Below are 22,107 nucleotides of genomic sequence, written 5' to 3'. Positions count from 1 at the left end.
ATTGGTGCTAGGACCGAAGCTCCAGGCAGGTCCACGTACCGCAGCCAAGGGAGCCAACCAGGTTACGATGACAGGTATTTCAGTAAATGTCATTATCTTCCCCCTTTCTTGTAATTGCACCTTTAATACTTCGTTGTTTGGTTCCCATGATCTTTTCCGAGTTTATGGAGAAGTTAGGGACCAACAGGTTCACATTCTCTTTGATCCGGGCAGCTCTCACAATTTTGTTAATTACAAATTTGTGCAGAAGATGGGGCTGTCCATAGTACCTAGCGACCACACCTATGAGGTGCAGCTTCCAGCCGGGAAGCAGTTTTGGGATCGCAAGGTTGAAGCGCTTCCCATCCGGATTCAAGCCTACACGGGAGCTCTCACATGTTATGTTATGCATTTAGAGCATGTAGACTTGCTGATCGGGATAGAGTGGTTTAAAACCCACAATATCCAGATTGGATGGACGGAGCATACACTTTCTTTGGTAGACAAAGGCACCCAATTTTGTATTCAGTGTGATAAGATTACCCCTTCTCAGGGGCCTATTGTATCTGCGATGCAGCTTCGGAATATATTGAACACTTCTCATTATGATGTCTATCAGTGTGTTTTGATTCCACTTTCTTCATTTATTGTTTCGGTAATTAACAAAAATGAATTAAGTGTGTTTGAACACCGAGAATTGAGAACGTTGTTAGATAATTTTAAGGACGTATTCCCAGCTCAACTGCCGGAAGGTTTACCTCCAGAAAGGGCAGTAGATCATCGCATAGACTTAGTCCCAGGGGCTCAACCTATCAGTGTACCACCGTATAGGATGAGCCAGGTAGAGGAGGATGAGTTAGCTACCCAGCTTCAGGATTACCTGAATATGGGCTATATCCGCCCAAGTAAATCTCCTTGGGGTGCACCTGTCCTCTTAAGAAAGAAGAAGGATTCTTCTTGGAGGATGTGTATAGATTATAAACGATGAAATAAAGTTACAATTAAGAACCGCTATCCTTTACCTCGTTCTGATGATTTGATAGACCGTTTGGCCGGAGCGAAGTATTTCATTAAGATTGATTTGCGTACGGGTTATCATCAAATCCGTATCTATGCTAAACACATAGATAGGACCGCATTCCGGACTAGGTATGGTCATTACGAGTTCCTCGTATTACCTTTTGGTTTGACCAATGCTCCTGCTACTTTTCAGCAGATGATGAACGATTTGTTCAGAGATTATCTGGGCAAATTTGTTGTAGTGTTCTTAGATGATATCTTGGTATATAGTAAAACGCTTGAGGATCATATAGGACACCTTCGGGTTGTCTTACTTGTTCTAAGACAGCATAAGTTTTATGCCAAGATGAGTAAATGTGACTTCTTTATGAAGGAGATCATTTACTTAGGACACAAGATTTCTTCTGAAGGTATTAGCATTGATCTGGATCGTATCCAGAAGGTTTTAGAATGGCCTATCCCTCAGACTGTGAAACAACTTCGCTCTTTCCTAGGATTTACGGTATTTCTTCGGAAGTCAGTCCGTGATTATTCACAAATCACGGTACCCTTGACCAACATATTGAAAGGTCGTGGACGCAGGTCTACTCAACCGATCCCTTGGAATGATGCAATGAACAAGGCTTTTGAAACCTTGAAGTTATCTATCAAGAAAGCACCCGTTCTTGCATTACCCGATCCTACCCGGCCTTATGTTTTAGAGGCCGATGCGAGTGATTATGCGATTGGGGCAGCTCTATTCCAAGAGGGCAGACTTGTAGCTTTTGAGAGTAAGAAGCTAGACGACACTCAGTATCGTTGGCCCACACTGGAGAAGGAACTTTATGCTGTAGTGTATGCTCTCAAGGTTTGGAGACACTACTTGTATGGTTCAAAGTTCCTTGTATTGACTGATCACCAGTCAATTAAGTATGTGTGTGATGGATCAGACTTGAGAGGAAGGAAAGCCAGATGGGCAGAGTTAATGCAGGATTTTGATTTCGAAATACGTTATCGTAAGGGTTCGTTGAATAGTGTGGCGGATGCCTTAAGTCGAGTTAAGTTTGTAAATGCTTTGTCATTTACGGAAATATCCTCAGACCTATTTCAATCCTTGAGAGGGCTATACGCAACTGATAGTCATTTCAGTTCTTATTGGCAGAGAGTCCAGGATGGGAATTCCATGGTTGACCAGGACTCAGGGATTGTGCCACCTAGGATACAGGCGGCGGGAGGTCAGTGGATGATTAGGAACGGCTTGCTGTTCCGGAATGAAAAGATTTGTGTGCCTGATGTTCTGGACCTAAAATCCAAGATTCTCTGGGAGTGTCATGATGCTCCTAGTGCGGGACATCTAGGTATACATAGGACTCTGTCTCTTGTGAAGCATACCTTTTATTGGCCTAAGATGCGTGCATTTGTAGAGAACTATGTGGTAGGTTGCCGAGTTTGTCAGGTTACTAAGGCTGAACGCCTTAGGAGCGCGGGCTTATTACAGCCATTACAGATTCCAGGTAATAAATGGGAGAGTATTTCCATGGATTTTATTACTGGTTTGCCTCGTACGCGCAAGGGTCATGACTCTATTTGGGTCATAGTCGACCGTTTGACAAAAATGGCTAGATTCTTACCTACAAGAACAACTATTTCAGCTGTTCAGTTGGCTCACGAGTTTGTGGACCACTTGTTCAAGCTGTATGGTTTGCCATCTGACATAGTCAGTGACAGGGACTCAAAGTTTACAAGTAACTTCTGGACACTTGTATTTGAGAAATTGGAAACTACTCTAAGTATGAGTTCCTCGGATCATGCACAATCCGATGGCAGTACAGAAAAGGTCAACCAGTTGGTTGAAGACATGCTTCGGGCATATGTATCTAAGAGACAGTCTTCATGGGAAGATTATCTACCCATGATTGAATTTGCTTACAACAGTGCAAAGCATTCTAGTACAGGTTATAGTCCTTTTATGCTTATGTACGGGTTTCAACCTAAGTCACCAGTTATGGTAGGATTAAAAGGGATTCAAAATGATGCTGCTAAGAACTTCTTGCAAGACATGCAGGAAATGTTGCAGTTTGCCAAGGAGTCTATTAGAAGTGCCCAAGATCGGGACAGATTTTATGCTAATAGACAGCGTTCACCTAGAGAGTTCTCTGAAGGAACGATGGTATATTTGAGAATTCCTAAGGAATTCAAGAGCCTAAGTACTGGTTTGGTTCCGAAATTATCCCCCAGATACTGTGGCCCATTCAAGGTCATTAAAAGAATTGGACCAGTTGCATATCGACTAGAATTGCCTCCTGATGTTAAAGTACATCCAGTCTTTCATGTCAGTAGACTGAAAGAAGTATTGGGTGCAGATGATCAAATTGTTTCTCCTCATGAGATTATAGAAGTTACAGATTTAACTTTTATTCCTCACGAACCTGAATCTATTCTTGAATTCCGTGAAAGACAGATTCGAAATCGTACTATCACGGAATACAAGATTAAGTGGAAGGATCGTGTTGAGGAGGATGCAACATGGGAGACATTACAAAACCTCCAAAGAACATTTCCCGATTTCTTAGCGAACTCAGGAGTGAGTTCTTAGAGGAGGGGGAGTATGTCATGTGCACGGAGTGGTATCTGACGTGTACTAGTTACACAGAACTAGCTCAGGTTAGCCTGGGGAGGCTTAGAGCTAGGCAAGCTTGATTCTCGGGTTGAGTGGCAAGGGTACGAACTATTTATAGGTCTTCGCTATTTTTGGCGCTGGGCCCGAGTCTATAAAAGAGGCCCAGGGGGTTCAGTTCTCAGTGTGCAGTTGGGAGCAAGTCTCGTTCCCAGGTGCTAGGTCTGATCCTGGATTGTGTCGCGGACGCGCGCCTGCATCTTAGCGTAGCCCAAGGCCTAGTGGCAGATCCAGGGCTTCACAGCACCACCTGGTGGTATGGGACACCAGGCTAGTTGGGATCTGATTGGGAGTTCGTGCCAGTAGCTCAGCTCGTGGCTCGGGGGGACATCTTCTGATTCGGGATCACATCCTGTAGATGTCACGGTTGGGTGGTGAGCAGCCTGCTCAGTTCTGATGTTGTGTGTGGTTATTTTGCAGATCAGGGGTTTCAGGAGTGCTGGGACGTGTCAGTTGTTCACTCATTATGAAGGGGACAACTGGAAGATCGTGGTGGTTGGATTGCTCGAGTTCGAAGGCGGGAATGTGACTGAAGGAGGTGGTGCTACCAAAGATGGACCTGTGTACCAGGATGGTGTGCGGAAGTGGAACCAGTTTTGATGGAGCGGGGGCCACTGGATGAAAAGCTAGGAAAAGATTTCGACATCGAAGTATTCTAGAGGACTAAGACCCGGGAGTCACAAATGACTTGATAGCTAGGTTGAGCCAGCCAACCAAGTTGGCCAGAGGGGGTCGGTTCATCCCCCTACTGGGTCAGTCATTTCTCAGGTGGCTCGAGGTGGAGCACGCGGGCTTGAGTCTAGAGATAGCCAGCAGATAGGAGGAGTACCTTGTGGTAAGATCAGAGGACCACAGCATTGGTGGGACTCTGGACCTATCTCTTTTGTATTGTGTCCATAGCTTTGGATGGAAAAATATCATTTTGGTGGTTTCTCTATCTGGTTGGTTCATTGTCTATTGATGAGTCTGCACATCTATTCTATGCACATAAGTTTAAGAAGTCTGTGATTCCACACCCCACACCACACTGTGTGAGCTCCTGGGCAATTCTCCGCTGTGTGTACCCTCTGTCGGGTCATTTCTAACAGAGTAAGCATGGCCAGTGCCGTTCTTGTAATCAAGGGAAGCAACATCGAGACACGTTTGCAAAGGAGGCCTCACGACGGGCTTCCCTACCTCTGGAGTTGGTCCATGTAGGCCTTTGTGGACCTATGACCGTTTCTAGTCTCGGAGGTGCTCTTTATTTCATGTTGCTAGTGGATGATTTTAGCAGGTTCATGTGGATCTACTTTTTGGCTCAGAAGTCTTTGGCTTACTCCTGCTTTCGAGAATGGTGTGCTCTTGTTGAAAATGAAATTGACTTCCGTGTTAAAGCCCTTTGATCTGACAAAGGAGCTGTTTTGTTCCCATCCCTTTGAAGAATTCTGTGTGACGAGGGTATTCGGCGAGATTTTGCAAATACTCGGAAGCAAGTATTGTATGGGCAGAAGAAGCGAACCGTGGTAGAAATGTCTCAGACCATGCTTGCTTACTGGGAGGTTTCTCGGTTTCTCTAGGCCGAGGCCACGGCCACAACAATACATATCCTTAACCGCTCTCCGATGTCTATTGTTACTAAAGGTACTCCGTTTGAGGCCTATTTTCCAGACGTATCTTATTTCCGCATGTTCGGGTGTGATGCCCTTGTTCACATTCCCAAGAAACAGAGGAGGAGATTGGAATTTGGATGTTATGTCCACCCAGACGATATTTATGGGGTATAACTCTCAGTCAATAGGTTACACAGGTTGTATAACCCTTCGAGGCGGGAGATTATTCTCAGCAGGGATGTTATGTTTGCTGTGGATGCAAGCAAGCATCACCAGTTGATCGGATCAGTGATCTTGCTCCTCAATACCAGATTGGACCTATGTTCCTCCGTTGGTCTACTCAGCTCATTCATGGAGACTCTTAAGAAGACCCATTGGGATGCTGGTATGTGGATCCTTTGATATCTTCAAGGTTCTCGCAATCAAGTTAGTCAGGGTAGCAGGTTGGGGTGATTCAGACTGGGGAGGACAGTCCGACTCTTGTCGTTCTACCACTGGGTATTGTTTTACTCTCGGTTCAGCAGCTATCACTTGGAGCATTAAAAGGCAACCCACTGCAGCCTTGTCTTCGACCAAGGCTGAGTACCATGCCACCTGTTTTGCTACCTGTGAGGCAGTTTGGCTCCGCTGGTTACTCGGGGATCCGGTCCCCACAGACATCCCCGGCAGTCATCCACAGTGATAATCAAAGTTGCATGACACTTACCTGCAACCTGGTGTTTCACGCTTGAACCAAAAGCACATTATGTCCAGGAGAAGGTGCTCGTTGACATGATCCAGCTTACCTATTGCAAAATGGAGGAGAACAAGGCGGACCTCTTCACCATGCCCTTGCCACAGCAGCTGCTTGGCGACCATTCCAGCTTCCTTTGGATGATCCATGATCTGGGAGTTGAGAGGGGGTGTTGACATCTCCTGTATCACTGAGTGAGTGCCTTGGTAGTGGGTCTGCCAGCCCATGTGAGGGCCTTGGTTGTGGGTTTGCCCGTGGAGGAGAGGTAGAGGGGGATCACCATGATGGCTGTTCATCCCAGCATGCATACGAGGGTGTACAGAGAAGGAGCGGGGGTATATGGAGCGCGTACCAGGCCGTCATCTGTCTGCAACTGCTGCAGCACCATCCAGGGTGCTGCGGGGCCTTGTTCGTTGTCCTGGGCCTGCTATAGGGCTGCCACCAGGCCGCATTCATTGCACCTGGGTGGCTCCTTGGTTGGAGGGATACCCTGGCCCCTAACTGGGGTCACATGACCTGACCAGCTGGTCAGGTAGACCGGTCCCTAGGTTGGCCATCTTACTCCCCCATAATCGGTTGGTTGGGGCCGAGGGTGACCCTATAAATAGGGCCCTTCCCTCATTGTTCTCCATGCCAGTGTACAGCAACTGTACCACTGAGAGTCGCTCTCTTCTCCTATGAAGCTGTTCCAATCCTCGTATCTCTGCTAGTGATCCTAGCAAAAACAGTCCACAGAGCGGAGAGAGAGAAGGAAGGCAAGATGGAGTGTGGAAGGAAGAGACTATGTGGCTGCTGTCTTGGCCTGAATGTCGTCCCCTCCCAAGATGCCGATATCAGCAGGTAGCCTTGCTGCCTTGTACTACAACCTGCCTTGCTGCCTTGTTGTAGATGCCTTTACTGTCCACGCAGGGAGTAGGATGTCCAAGCAGATGCCGACCAAGAGGGTAGAACAAAGACCTGGGAAGGCTGCTCGGAACTGATGCTGACCAGTAGAAAGTGTGTACGCCTAGGTCTAGGGACGTAACTCCAAACAGCTCCCTGCCTGAGTCTGCTTGAATTCGCCTTGAACCAGATGCCGCAAATGTGGATAAGGTCACTGAAACGCCTCAGGACTTACCGGGCCACCTGAAGGACTAGAGACCGACTCGTGCTGTCCACGGCGTGTGCAGACTGCACAAAACAGCTGCCCTTTAGTGTTGTCTCTTATCGCCTTTGTTCGCAGCTTCAAAGCATGTAGCAGTGGTGCATAAGCAATAGTCACCTCCTCATGGTGTCTTCAGATTTACGTGGGCCCTTGGTCTGCATCACCTCAGCCCTCTCTTGGTCCCTCATCACCGATGGCGAATGATACCGTCTGAGAGTGGTCGTGCAGCAGCATGAGAAGAGAGGGTTGGTCAAATGTGAGAGAGAATGATCCAAGGAAGGCCCAATGTGAGACTGCAAAGAGTGGAGAAGTAGGGGGCCTTATATAGCCCACCAGCCAGCCTGGTGGGGTGGCCGGATGGACTGTCGGCCTTGACCCAACCCAAGGGTCAGCTGACCCGACGCTGTGTGGGTCATAGCCACCTGACTAGTCAGGTCGGTGGTTGTGAGCCCAAACTAGGGCCAACCCAGTCATTACCCAAGGCCTTTGGTAATACATAATTTTTGAATTGTCATAGAGCCTAGAGCCCGTCACATCCCACATATCCTACAAAGAATGGAAAGGATGTGAATGATCTTTTGAATTGTTCATAGAGCCTAAAGCCCTTCTCATATTTTCCATATCCTACAAAATAGACATGCCTTTACTCATTGTGCTAGCCTTTGTCATGGCTGAGTTTTCCCTTCACCTCTAGAGTGCTGACAGAAACTCAATACGAAGACCTTTGTATAAATGGATGCTCAAGTATGTGTGGGTGTGTGGATTTGTATATGTGAGAGCATATGTTTAGACTATGGTCTACACCCACTGTTGGGCGCCTATGACGTGAGTGGGGATGTCATAGTAGCTAGTCGTTGCTATGTGTGATGGAGTTTATGGTTTCAACCTTATGAATGACTATCATGAGATTGAAACTGCACATTTTGTTGTGTTTTAAAGGATGAGTTTGGGCATGTTTCTGGATTCAACACCTTTACTCATTGTGATATTTTCTCTCTTTATTCCTTTAGTACACAAGTATTAGCTTGACATCCTAGAATGTGAAAATACCTCATATGGAGTGATATTTGATAGAGCATTGATTGGGCCTCAGCTAAGGAGGCAATTGACTAGACCCTTGCAAGATTTGCATAACATGATAAAGATACCTAAATGTCTTGGGTAAGCTTGAGGATTGGTATGGTTGCTTTGTTAATTGCTTTCAATTCAAAGGGGAAACCTTGGCTGGGAAAAAAACGAGTTGCCAAACCCTATATAAATAAATTGGAAATTGAACTTGTTGCTTTTTCCCTTTTGTATGTGAACATTATGCAGTCCCTTGTTGACTCTTATCGTATGCTGTCATTTTTTCACAGAACGGGGAGTCACTTCTGCTGATTGCTAGGCAAGTGATGTATCAAGATAGCATCCAGGAACCGATGATTCCCCTTGAGGTTGAGTATAGGAAGCTTTCACATATCTTCGTGGATTAAAGAGCACAAGTAGCTACCTATGGTGAGCCATTCCCGATTTGGGTGTGAGCTTGTATGCAACCTTCCATGGCCTAGCCTTTTAATAGTGTAGGGAAGGCCCACTTTTCGATGGGGTTAGGCTTGGATTTATTAAATTGTTTGGTTAAGGGGGAGGAGGGGTTGCTAGTAGTATACTTGATCCACTTTTGGGCCCAAAGTTCACTTTCCCTTGTAGAATAATCTTACATGGACCATGGACATTGTTTTGCTAGATGCAAATGATGTTCAGGTTTCTTGTTCTCGTAATGCTTGTAATAGCATCTAGATGCAACTTTTGTCAGAACTATAAGCTATTGGTAAAGTCCTAGAAGACGGGGTCACATCGTATTGAGGCTAAGAGTAACATTTAAATGCAGCTTTTGCCATTGTTATAAGTAATTGCTAGTCCCTGCTATGTGTGGTGGAGTTCATTGTAGGATCGATTGAGAGAGAGAGAGAGTACAGATACAAGCCTTAGCCGTCACGTTAAACTTGGATTAGATAATCAAAAACAAAGGAGTACAAGGTACAAGTACCTAGACCTAGGACTAAGTGTCCTGTGTGGCCTAAAAGACACTAACACTATAACTGTCTTTATTTATGCCTACAAGGCACATACCATGGCCTATAGGGCATCACTAGAACCACCAGAGGATGGCCTACAAACCCCCCTTCATGGGATGGGCTGAAGTACTCTGGAAACGTCTCAGAATACGTGGTATTTTTTGGTCATGGTGGCACATGTTCATCCAAAAGGATATAGTCACCTATGAATATACAAGGGATGTCAGATCATGTAACAAAGGGAACCAAGTGTAAAGCCTGTCGAAAGACTTCGAACTTGGGACGAGGAAGTGCCTTTGTAAACATATCTGCTATGTTGTCCTCTGTGGGAAGATAGGACAACTCTATGTCTCCTGTTGACAACCGCTCCCGAACATAATGATAGTGAACTTCAATATGCTTGGTACGCGCATGAAACACTGGGTTACGCGCAATGGCCAAAGCACTCTGGCTGTCAGTGTAGACAATAGTGGAGGATGTATGGCGAATACCAAGATCTGTAAGTAACTGTCGAAGCCAAACACACTCTACTGTAGCGGTGAAAGCTGCCTTGTACTCAGCCTCAGAGCTAGACGTGGCAACTGTTGGTTGCTTCTTGCTGAGCCAAGAGATACATGAATTGCCAAGGAAAAAAGAATTGCCAGTATGTGACACTCTGGTGTCGGAACATCCTGCCCAGTCACTATCCGTGTAAGCATGCATGGTAAGTGAACCCTGATCACCATAGAAGAGGGCTAAATCCTGAGTGCCTCTGAGATATCTGAAGACTCTGCTCACTGCCTGCCAATGCTGTGAACTGGGCATGTGCATGAATCTGCTGAGCTGAGATATTGCATACTGCAAGTCAGGTCTGGTATGACATAAATAAATAAGGCATCCAATAGCCTGCTGATAAAGAGTGATATCGCATGGTGGGCTCCCATCATGAGCTGAGAATTTGAAGCCAGGCTCCACTGGAGTAGAGATTGGCTTGCAATCCTCGAACTGAAAACGATCAAGGAGTTGTCCAATATACTTAAACTGAGACGTCATGATACCCCCCTCAACATGAGCAAACTGAATGCCCAAATAATAATGGAGCCGTCCCATGTCTGACATGTCAAAAATTTGCTGCAAATCAGCCTTGAAAGCTGCAATTTGCTGAGTATTTGGGCCCGTGATGAGCATATCATCCACATATAAAATCAGCACTAAAAAATCAGATCCACTCCCACGGACATAGGGTGGGTTCTGTGGGACTATTCTGAAAACCAAGGGATAGTAAGTGTGCATGAATTTTGGCATACCATGCCCTGGGTGCCTGCTTCAAACCATAAAGGGCTTTTCTAAGCCAGCATACCTTATTTTCAGAATTAACAACCTCAAAGCTAGGAGGTTGTGTGGCATAGACTTCTTCTTGCAGATCCCCATGAAGAAAAGCAGTTTTGATGTCAAGCTGGTGCACTTGCCAATGATGATGGGCTGCAATGGCAATGACACATCTAATGGTAGTAATCCTGGATGTGGGAGCAAATGTCTCCTCAAAGTCAATGCCTTGTTGTTGGGCATACCCTTTTGCAACAAGACGGGCTTTGTATTGATCTATGCTGCCATCAGATTTCCTTTTTAATTTGTAGACCCACCGCGTTCCAATGGCATGCTTGCCGGGAGGGAGATCTACTAATTCCCATGTGTCATTTTTGGCAATAGATTGTAACTCAGCTCTCATTGCATCCATCCACTCTTTGCTGTCAAAAGCTTCTTTATGGCACAGAGGCTCTTCATTGCAAGTTGTAGAAAGGAGTGCAAACTCAAGAAAGTGACCATGCTGTCTATTCCCTGATCTTGTCCGGGCAGCAAAAGGCTGATCTTGTTTGCTGTCCCTCAATGTATCAAGAAGCCATCTGGGAGCTTGCCTTTGCTGTCTATTGACAGCTCTTTCTTCAATGACTGCATCATGAATAGTGGGATCATTTTGTGCCGGAAGAGAAACTTGCAAATCAGTATGAGGTTGTGGCTGATTATTGCTTAGTGGAGGGCCTGCAGGAGGCTCATGTTGCTAGTCAAAATCCTTTAGAACAGTGTACGGAAGCACAGTACGGACATGTATGCTGACTATACGGAATACATGTACGGAGAGTAGTAGAGTATCATGTACGAACATATACGTAGTGCAGGTACGGATTTGTACAACTGCTCAAGTACGTAGCTGTACGGTGTACGAAATGCAGGTACCAAACTGTACGGAGTACGAATGTACGGTGTACGATGCACGGCGATGTAGATTCGAATCTATACGGTTATACGACGAGGCAAGTACGACTGTACGACGGCGTAGGTACGGAGCAGGCTGTGAGTACGGAAGGTGCACGACGACAGTACGGAGTAGGTATGGGATGTTCCGTATGGCAAGTGTCCAATGTACGGACGTCTGATGTAGATTGTACGATGCAAGTGAGTACGGAAGCCACGGGTGGAGAACGTACAGATTCTGACGCAGGATTTGTACGGACGTCCGTACAGTCGTACGGACTGTACGGATGAAAGGTATAGGGAGTAGATGCAAATCTGGGGGCAGAAGACGAGTCGAACGTGGCTCTGATACCACTGTAGGATCGATTGAGAGAGAGACAGTACAGATAGCAAAACATAGCACAAGCCTTAGCCGTCATGTTAAACTTGGATTAGATAATAAAAAACAAAGGAGTACAAGGTACAAGTACCTAGACCTAGGACTAAGTGTCCTAGGTGTCACATAGGACTAAAAGACACTAACAATATAAGTGTCTTTTATGTGGCCTATGTTGGGGTAAAGGTAATGAGTTTGTGGTGTGGCTTATCACTTCATACCCGCACACTTGAGTCTTCTCTCTCTCACACTCTCTCCCTCTTGCTCTTCTTCCCCCTTCTGTCCCCTTCAACTGGTATCAGAGCCTCTTCTCCCTCTACCCTTGCCTACCCACCCCCTTCGACCTCTACCTAGCCTCTGCAAGGGCCAACGGGTCAGTAGGCTGCAGCGCAGGCCAAAAGGCGACAGCGCGGGCGCGGGCAGCGTGAGCAGGGCGGCGCCGTGTCACGCCAGCAGCTGCATAGGCTGTTGAGCCCTCGGGCTTCTTCCGGGCGGCGCACAGGTTCGTGCAGGTACACGACCGTACGGCCGTCCGTACTGTCGTACGGACTCCGTACGGGCGTCCGTACAGTACGGACGTCGCCGTACCTGCAGGGAGCTGCATCAGGGAGAACATTCGAAAACTTTTTTTTTTCTGGCATTCCGTACCCTGCACACGTGCGCAGGTACAGGAAGTACAGCAGGCAGAATTTTTTTTTGGGAAGAAAAAGAAGGAGAAAGAGCTCTCTGCTCTTCACTCAGGATCATCCTTCAGTTCTCAAAAACTGTGTTTTCTTGAAAGTACAGCAAGTACCTTCATTTACCTCGTGCTTGAGGTGAAGAGAACCACAGTGTGTGGTTGATTGCACAGTTATCTATTTTCGTGAAGGAAATGCCTTGATTTTGCAGAGGACTTTTATGCTTTTACTGGGCTTGAATCTCAGTTTCCGGGTGAGCAGATCATAGGGCTTTTGCCTGGCAGTTGATGCTTTGTATGCCTTGAGGTAGTGTGGTGCCAGAGAGCACACATTTGCCTTGATTTCCGCAGTGTCGAGGTGACATTTTCTTGCAGGTCACATTTCTTGTGCAACACTCAGAGAACCTCAGTTGAGCCACGCTTGGCCAGGGCGCATCGAGTTTACTTGGTCCCTAACTGTCCATCGTTGACAGTGCTCAAAAGGTTCCTCATTGAGTGTTTGTACGTTGGGATCTGTGTATGTCATTTCTACACAGGGCAGTATATGCATTACACTGTTGGTTGATTCTGTCAGAGAGATTTTCACATTGCATGCTACCTCAGTGTTGAGGTGTTCTTCACTTGGTTCAGGTGTCAGATCAAGGGGCTTTTGCCCAGATTTTGTTTGATAGCACTTGGGTTACCAACAGAGATCTTCAGATGCATTTTATCCCCTTGGCAGAAGGGTGATTGCTTGGGATTTATCCCATTTTCTGTTGCAGGTTTTGTGACAGGCTGAAGTGTCATTTTTTTTTGGGTGTTTGCCAAGTGGTTTATGCATATCAACTCAGTGCAATACCTCATCTGAGGTGGGAGAAGTGATCAGTACAGCCAGTACAGCAGTGTTTACAGCAGTGTTTTGTGTTTTGTCAGCCAATGATGCACTGTTAAAGCACTTGTGGAGCAGCTGCAGCATTCTGAAATTACTGTTTATGCCTATTTGAGCACGGTACAGTGTGTCAGAAGGTACAGTATTTGCAGGGACATTTACTGTTTTGCTGCAGATTTTCCTGACAGTAAAAAACAGCACTATTGTGAGTGCTCCTGGCTCTTTATAGAGCAGGTTTTTTCTGAGAAATCAGAATTTTATTCAGTCTTGCTGGACTACAGGTACTTTCCTTATTTGATATGGCATCAGGGGGAAGTGAATCTTCAATTCTGAACATAAAGAAACTGGAAGGAGCACACAATTATGCATTATGGGCAGAACAGTGCTTGAATGTACTTCTGTTAAAGAAGATTTCTAAGCCCATTCCGCAAGGGCAGGCAAAGGCTAGAAGAATTGTATGCTCAAAAGAGCTCAGCCAGTAAGGTTTATTGGTTGAAGAAGCCGGTTGATCTTCGCATGAAGGAAGGTACAGCTATGACCTCACACTTGAGTGAGTTCAATGCCATCTTTACACAGCTGATTGCACAGGGATTGAACCTTGATGAGGAGTTCAAGGCTACTTTCTTGCTGTGTACCCTCCCTGAGAGTTGGGACACTTTCAAGACCACCCTGTCAAATTCGAATGTCACTCTTATGTATGCTGATGTAGAGAGCTCTCTCCTTATGGAGGAGATGAGCAGGAAGAATAATGCGAGCAGCAAGTCTTCAAATGCCTTGCAGGTACAGGATAGAGGCAGGACTCAGCAGAAGGGGAGATCTGCTAGTAAGTCCAAATCCCGCAGTCAGTCCCGTGGCAAAAAGGATATTGAACGCTTTTATTGTGGCAAGAAGGGACATGTGAAGTCTAAGTGCTTCAAGTTCATACGGGATCAGAAAGCCAAGAAGGCTGAAACAAAGGATGCAGGCAATGGAAGCAAAGGCAAAGGCAAGGCCAAGGCAGATGACTTGGATGCAGTGAATGTTGCAGCAGAGGACAGTGACAGTGACATACATGATGTTTTATGCTCTTCTGCTGTAATAGCACATGCTTTGGTTATTGATGGCCATGACATGCACACCTGGCTCTTGGACTCAGGTGCTTCTTTTCATGTTACTCCTCATAGGGAGTGGTTTACCTCCTACACAGATACTTATGGAGTTGTTCATCTTGGGAACAACTATGCATGTCAGATTGCAGGGATTGGCAATATACAGATAGTATTCCCTGATGGACGCATATTTATGCTTGATGGTGTCCGCCATGTGCCGCAAATCAAGAAAAATCTGATTAGCACTGGCTTATTGGATGACAGTGGTTACCACACCACATTTGGGGATTCCAAATGGGTGATTACTGATGGCCAGGCTGTAGTGGCTGAGGGTTTTAAGAGTGATACCTTGTACCCTCTTTATGTTTCCAGTGTGGGTAATCATGTTGTTGCCATAACCGAGCTGCCAAAGGTTTCATTGTGGCATAGCCGGTTGGGACACATGTCTGTTAAAGGAATGCAAGAACTGTCACGTTTGGGTTATCTGCCGTCTCTTTCTTTTTCAGATTTGCCTACTTGTGATCATTGCATATTTGGCAAGCATTTTGTGACTCATCATAAGAGGAGAACTCCCCAGAATAGAGCACCACTTGATCTAGTGCACACTGATTTGTGTGAGATGCCACAGTTATCACTAGGGGGTGCAAAATATTTTATTACTTTCATTGATGATGCCACACGCAAAGTGTGGGTCTATTTCTTGAAGCATAAGGGCGATGCCTTAGATGCTTTCAAGAAGTTTGTCGCTCAGGTTGAGAATCGGACAGGTCGCAGGCTGAAATGCCTCAGATCCGATAATGGGGGTGAGTATGTGTCACATGCTTTTGTGCAGTTTTGCCAAGCTAAGGGCATCAAACAGGAACTCACAGCCCCTCATAATGCATCTCAAAATGGTGCAAGTGAGCGGATGAATCGAACTATTCAGGAGAAGGTTCGATGTATGTTGTCTTATGCTGCATTACCCCATGGCTTTTGGGCAGAAGCCGTGCAAACAGCAGTTCACATTATTAATAGGTCGCCAAACAAGGCTTTGGAGTTGAAAGTGCCAGAGGAGGTGTGGTCTGGCAAGCCACCTTCATATAAGCACTTACGTGTAATTGGCTGCGAGTGCTTTGCTCATGTACGCAAAGAACTGCGCACCAAACTGGATCCAAAGTCTATCAGATGCATCTTTATGGGTTATGGTGACGAAGGTGAAATGGGGTACAGGTTATGGGATCCCGTTAAACGGAAGATTATACGCAGCAATGATGTCATCTTTAAAGAGGATAGTGTACACAAGGAACCCGTGCAACCTGTGGAATACAGGAGGGTTATTTATGATGATGTTGGACAGCAAAGAATGCCCATTTATATGCAGCAGCAAGCTGCTGCAGATAACCCTGTTCAAGAGGGTATACAGGCTGAAAATCAGCCAGATAATTTTGCCAATGATGCACCACTGGATATGCCAGCAGATGGGGCTGTAGAACAGCCAGATATGGTGGTACAGCCACCCGTCATGCATGACGAACAGGCTGGACAGCAGCCTAATCCGGAACATTTTGTTAGGAGGAGCACCCGTGTACAACGGCCTCCTGCCAGGTTTGTTCCAGGAGCCAATAATGTGGCTGATTTTATCATGCTGACAGATTGTGGTGAGCCTTCCAGCTTCAAGGAAGCTATGGGAAGAACAGAGAAAAAGAAGTGGGAGAAAGCCATGCAGTCAGAAATGGACTCCCTACTTCAAAATGATACATGGGACTTGGTGCAGCTACCTGCAGGCAGAAAGGTTTTGCCATGCAAGTGGGTTTACAAAGTCAAAGTGGATTCAAATGCTTTACCGAGGTATAAAGCCAGATTGGTTGCCAAGGGATTTAAGCAGGAGAAAGGCATTGACTTTGATGAGATCTTTTCCCCTGTAGTCAAGATGACTACTTTGAGAGCAGTGTTAGCTCTTGTTGCTCATGACGACATGGATTTATGTCAGATGGATGTGAAGACAGCCTTTCTTCACGGAGATCTCCATGATGAGATCTATATGAGTCAGCCAGAGGGATATGCTGTTAAAGGGAAAGAGCAGCTTGTGTGTAAGCTCAAGAGGAGCTTGTATGGACTCAAGCAGGCGCCAAGAGAATGGTACAAGAAGTTTGATGCCTTCATGCAGTTCCAAGGGTATCATAGGTGTGAGACCGATCATTGCTTGTACACCAAACGGGCAAAGGATGGCAGTTTGATGCTACTCATTCTATATGTGGATGACATGCTTATTGCCAGTAAATCTCAGCATGAGATTAGTGCTTTGAAGAAACAACTGCATAAGTCTTTTGACATGAAAGACTTGGGTGATGCAAATCATATTCTTGGCATGCGGATTACTCGTGACAGGTCCAAGGGACTTTTGTTTCTGTCACAGAAGGAGTACATTGACAAAGTACTGCAGCGCTTTAAAATGGAGGGGGGGAAGTCTATTAGTACCCCGTTGCCTCCACATTTAAAACTCAGCAGTAAGGACAGCCCCAGATCAGATGATGATAAGGCTGAAATGGCCAAGGTTCCGTATGCATCTGCAGTTGGTTCTTTGATGTATGCCATGGTTGCCACTCGTCCGGATATTGCTTTTGCGGTGGGAGTCATTAGCAGGTATATGGCAAATCCAGGCAAGCGGCACTGGGAAGCAGTGAAAGGTGTCTTGAGGTATCTCAAGGGTACCAAAGACTTGTGCATATGCTATGGTAGGCAGGATGCATTGGTGCATGGTTTTACAGATTCAGACTATGCAGGGAATGCAGATAACCGGAAGTCTACTACCGGTTATATTTTCACATTTGCAGGAGGTGCTATATCATGGGTGTCTCGGTTGCAGAAATGCATTGCACTGTCAACTACTGAAGCTGAATATGTTGCAGCCACTGAGGCTTGCAAGGAAGCAATATGGCTTACTCGGCTGGTGGGAGACTTGGGCATTACAGGAGATATGCCAGTTTTGCATTGTGATAGTCAGAGTGCTATCATGTTGGCAAAGAATCCGGTCTTTCATCAGAAGACCAAGCACATAGATGTGAAATATCATTTCATCAGGGAGGTACTGGAAGACAAGCGACTTGAGCTTGTGAAGGTGCATACTGATGATAATCCTGCAGATTTGCTCACTAAGAGCTTGCCTACAGAGCGGTTTGCACATTGCCGCCACATCATGGGATTAGGATGAGACCATTCTTATTTTATGGTCTTGTATACAGTAACTGTATATTGCTGTAATTTTTATTCTTTTCTCCCCTTTAGGCACATTGGCCTTTAGGTGGGAGGTTGTTGGGGTAAAGGCACATTGCCACCCCTTTATTAAAGATAAGACATCTATGACTGTCTTAAGACAGTCATAGGGTAAAACCTAATCCTAATAAAACTAATGAGTTTGTGGTGTGGCTTATCACTTCACACCCGCACACTTGAGTCTTCTCTCTCTCACACTCTCTCCCTCTTGCTCTTCTTCCCCCTTCTGTCCCCTTCAGCCTAAAAGACACTAACACTATAAGTGTCTTTATTTATGCCTACAAGGCACATACCATGGCCTATAGGGCATCACTAGAACCACCAGAGGATGGCCCACATTTATGGTTTGAAACATTGTAATTGTCATGGGAGTGAAATTGTACTGTGTCGTGTTTTTAGAAGACGAGTTCTTGGGTGGGGGTGTGCGTGCGTGGTTTGAGCACCTCGTTGACAACTCCGATAAAAGACAGTAGTTTGAGCACCTCGTAGGGCTACAAATCAATTGATGTTTTCCAAAGGACAACAATGGAAGGTAGTCAACTACATGAGTGCACTTTTAGGATGCATAAGGAAAGCTGCTCCTTGGTTAAGCTTGTAGCCATCTTGCAAATAAATCTTGCGTCTAAGTGATAGATACCGCTATGGGGAAGTCTTAATCTCTCACAAGATTGTGTTGGTGGAGTTTGCTACTACCTTGGACTTGTGTGATTTGCTTGCAGGCAAGCGTGCCATCGTCACAAAGTGGGTTTACAAATTGAAGCGCAAAGCTGATGGCAGTGTTGATTGCTACAAAGCTCGCCTTGTTGCGAAAGGTTATGCCCAACAGCATGGTATTGACTTTGAAGAGACAATTTGCTAGCACTTCACGCATCACGACCATTTGTTGTGTCATTGCTCTTGCATCTCACAGGCATTGGGAGGTCCATCAGATGGACATCAAGACTGCCTTCATTCACAGGGATTTAGTGGAAGATGTCTATGTCACTCAGCCTCCAGGATTTGAACTTCCAGGGTCTGAAACTAAGGTATGCCGGCTTATAAAGGCTCTTTATGGTTTGAAGCAGGCACCACGGGAATGGTATGCCGAGATACATTCTTTTTTGCTGTGCCGTGGGTTTCATAACAGCCCTACAGAGGCTACTCTTTATGTCGAGAAGAGTGAATCAGAATTTCTGATTTTGATTCTATATGTGGATAACATGCTTATCACTGGGCCAGACTCGCAGAAAATCGCAGATTTGAAGGCAGCTTTGCAAAAATCTTTTGCCATGATAGTTGCATTATTACTTGGTCATCCAGTTTGCATATGTTGAAGGGGGTATAATGATGAGTCAGTCCAAGTACATTGGACAGCTCTTAGATCATTTCCAGTTTGAAGATTGCAAGCCTGTTTCTACACCATTGGAGCTTGGTTTTCGTTTCTCCTCTAAGGATGGGAGTGCACCCTTTATCAGCAGGTTGTACATTGTCTTATTTATCTATGTCATACCCGGCCTGATCTTCAGTATGTCGTCTCTCAGTTGAGCAGGGACATACACATGCCTAGTACACAGCATTAGCAAGCAGTGAAGCGGGTCTTCCGTTACTTGAAGGCCACACAAAATTTGGGACTGTTTTATGGTGAGGAGTCTCCATGGTCTTGCATGCTTTCACGGACAGTGATTGGGCAGGTTGTTATGACATGAGAGTGTCCCACAGCGGCAATTGTTTCATGCTTGGATCCTCATGCATTTCATGGTTCAGCAAGAAGAAGCCTACAGTTGCTACTTTCAGTTGTGAAGCTGAATATAGGTCAGTCTTCACATCTATAGTAGAGTGTGTGTGGCTCCGTAAGCTACTCAAAGATCTTGACATTAGCTAGCTAGCTTCTACTACCATCTACCCTGTTAGCCAAAGTGCTTTGGCTATTGCGAGAAACCTAGTGTTTCATGCGCGCACAAAGCACATTGAGGTTCATTATCATTATGTTCGAGAGCGATTGTCAGCTGGAGACATACATGTGTCCTATGTTCCCATGGAGGGCAACTTAGCAGATCTCTTCATGAAGGCTCTACCACAGCCCAAGTTTGAGGCTTTTCGACATGCCTTACACTTGGCACCATTTTTTGATCTCCTTGTACTGTCATAGGTTGCTGTATCCATCTTGTACGAATATGTGCAACCATGACATAGTTACCAAGTATACCTAAGAAGTATCTAGGTACTTCAACCATACCATGGAGGGGGTCTGTTAGCACAGCCTTGTAGGCTAGTCTTAGGAGTCAATCAACGATAGGTTCTACGTTGGAGATTGGGCCATGCATAGAGGTGGTTCCATGGGCATTCTTGCAAGGACTACCCTCTCAGACCACTCACCGATTGTGCTTCATTTGGAGCAGCCAGGGGGGTTCGCATCCCAGATGCGTTCATGCAGGAGGAGGTACAGCAGGTCATATTGGAGATTTGGCAGCATACAGAGGACACTCCAGAGGGAGGCTGGGCATCCTGGACAGCCGAGGCGATTTAGAGGAGCAGTGAGGAGCTCTGCACCCAAGCTCTCTGACGTCGTTTTTCCCTTCAGGAGAGAGAGAGAGCTTTGAGGCGTGACAGCGCCTCCATTGAGCGTCTTAGGGGGGCGTTCCAGGTTCTCGAGCTACCGATGCTAGGCGGGCACGTTTCTACAAGGCTTGGCCTGCAGGTGTATTCTATGATTTCACGCCGCGAGGGATTCGCTGGCTGTATAGTCCATCACCGTGGTTGTTAGCCCCTATTACAGAGAATCCCTAGGCAGTGAGCTGTGGCAACAAGCAGGTTTTCGTTTTTTGTTTTTGGCCACGATTGGCACCTTTCCAGTTTTGCCAATTTGTATGGTTGGATTTCAGCATTAATAGAAGTTCCTTTTCTCTGTTTAAAAAAAAAAAACTTGGCAACCATGCAGAGCACAAGCTTCACCGAATTACATGAAGGAGAGAGTAGCTCCAAGCCTGATTTATGTAACACTCACTTGCAAGGATGAAAGTAAGCTATTAATAGACAAGGATAACCTTGTGACAGTTTCATTATGTTCTACCAAGGACATCTATGTTGGCTTTCTCAGGTGTGGCAAAGTTCAATACAAAACAAATATAGTTGAAGGTTGGTATCCATAGAGAATGGATATGAAGGCATATAACAAAATTTGCTTGTTGAAACTCGAATTGAAGTTGTATTGCCGTTTTATTGGAAGGGCCATGTTCCTACAATGCAAGGGCTTTGTTCAGCAAGAACGAGCCCTTGCATTGGAGGAAAATATGGCAACTAACACTCAAAAGCAAACAGCAATAAATTTCCAATTTGATTCAGCAAATAAATTTCTGTGTATGTGTGTGTGAGAGGGTATAAGTTATAAGGTATCCACAGCTCTTGTTTTTATACTTATGCGACTTACTTAGAAGTCTCAGTTATGATTTTAGGTCCATAGCTTGTTTGCTGGCATAGTTTACTCTTTTTATGCATAGGACGATTTTTTTGGGGTTACTAAGTGATTCTGTCTTTTTTGTAGGGTCCTAAAACAGGAAAAGCTGGCTGCACGCCAAGCGATACTCCCCTTTATTCAGGCAGAAGAGGATGCAAGGCAAATCATTCAGCACTTGGCTTTAGAGAAAATTAATTTACAATCAAATAGGCTTGTATACTGTGTATTACGAGCAGTTTTCGTGTTTGTTAAACAGGGACTATAGAAAACGTTGTTGGTATTTCTTTTTGCAGATTTGTACGAGATAGGCAGAAGTTTTTGGATGAGGAAGCCAAAATAATGGAAAATGTGCCAGGCTGGAAGGTGGGTGAGAATGTGTACAGCTCTGGAAGGTGGCTCCCACCTGCAGCTATAAGGCTTAATGCTGATTATCATTAGTGTACTACAATGTGCCAAATCATGCAAAGCAAGGTAATTGCCAAACAGAATAAATGCTTAGGCGTCTGTAAGCCTGTGTAGCAGGTGGTGACTTGATTTTGTTTATCTTTACCTGTAAAAATTTAAACATTGTTTGGTTACAAGTTCAATGATTGCAGGCAAAGCTTTATGGGAATCTTGTCATGGAAGTGGACGTTGAATCGTATATCACATGGTGTCAAGCTATTGAATGTTTTTCAATCGGTTACTATTGTCAAGCGTTTTAATGCCAGCAACTTGAGCCATGCTCTTCTGATTTGGGTGACAGTATCTGGTTGCTTAGACATTTAGCTGCACTTTTAACTTACTTTGATTTGGGTGACAGTATCTGGTTGCTTAGACATTTAGCTGCACTTTAACTTACTTTGGGGTTTATTATCAACTAAAAATAGATCAGAGGCCGGGGAAAAGTTTTAACTCAAGAAAGTGAATGCCTGAATTGTGGATGGCGCTCTAAGGCAGCAGCCTGCATTTTCATACTTCTGCATTGCAACTTTGAAAAAGAAAGCAAAATTTCTAAGATTGGACAC

At 45.4% G+C, this 22,107-nt stretch overlaps 1 protein-coding gene across 2 annotated transcripts in view; it reads left to right on the top strand.

The window, feature by feature from the left end:
* LOC147904880 (NADH dehydrogenase [ubiquinone] 1 alpha subcomplex subunit 13-B-like) overlaps positions 1-21,883 on the top strand; it is a 46,008-nt gene extending 24,125 nt beyond the window's left edge. Inside the window, exons 2-4 of one of the 2 annotated variants that reach the window (XM_087396024.1) lie at positions 21,188-21,259; positions 21,394-21,571; positions 21,697-21,883. In XM_087396024.1, coding sequence (XP_087252150.1) covers positions 21,188-21,259; positions 21,394-21,538 — 217 coding nt within the window. In that variant the 3' untranslated portion in view covers positions 21,539-21,571; positions 21,697-21,883. Of the gene's footprint in view, positions 1-21,187; positions 21,260-21,393; positions 21,572-21,682 lie in introns of both variants that reach the window. The other variant, XM_087396030.1, reaches the window with a different exon arrangement.
* The last annotated feature ends 224 nt before the right edge of the window (positions 21,884-22,107 follow it).

This window comes from Dipteris shenzhenensis, chromosome 2 (assembly GCF_047967505.1).
Source record: "Dipteris shenzhenensis isolate YYH24624 ecotype China chromosome 2, Dip_SZ_1.0, whole genome shotgun sequence".
NCBI lineage: Eukaryota > Viridiplantae > Streptophyta > Polypodiopsida > Gleicheniales > Dipteridaceae > Dipteris > Dipteris shenzhenensis.
This window is presented reverse-complemented; position numbering and strand designations above follow the sequence as displayed.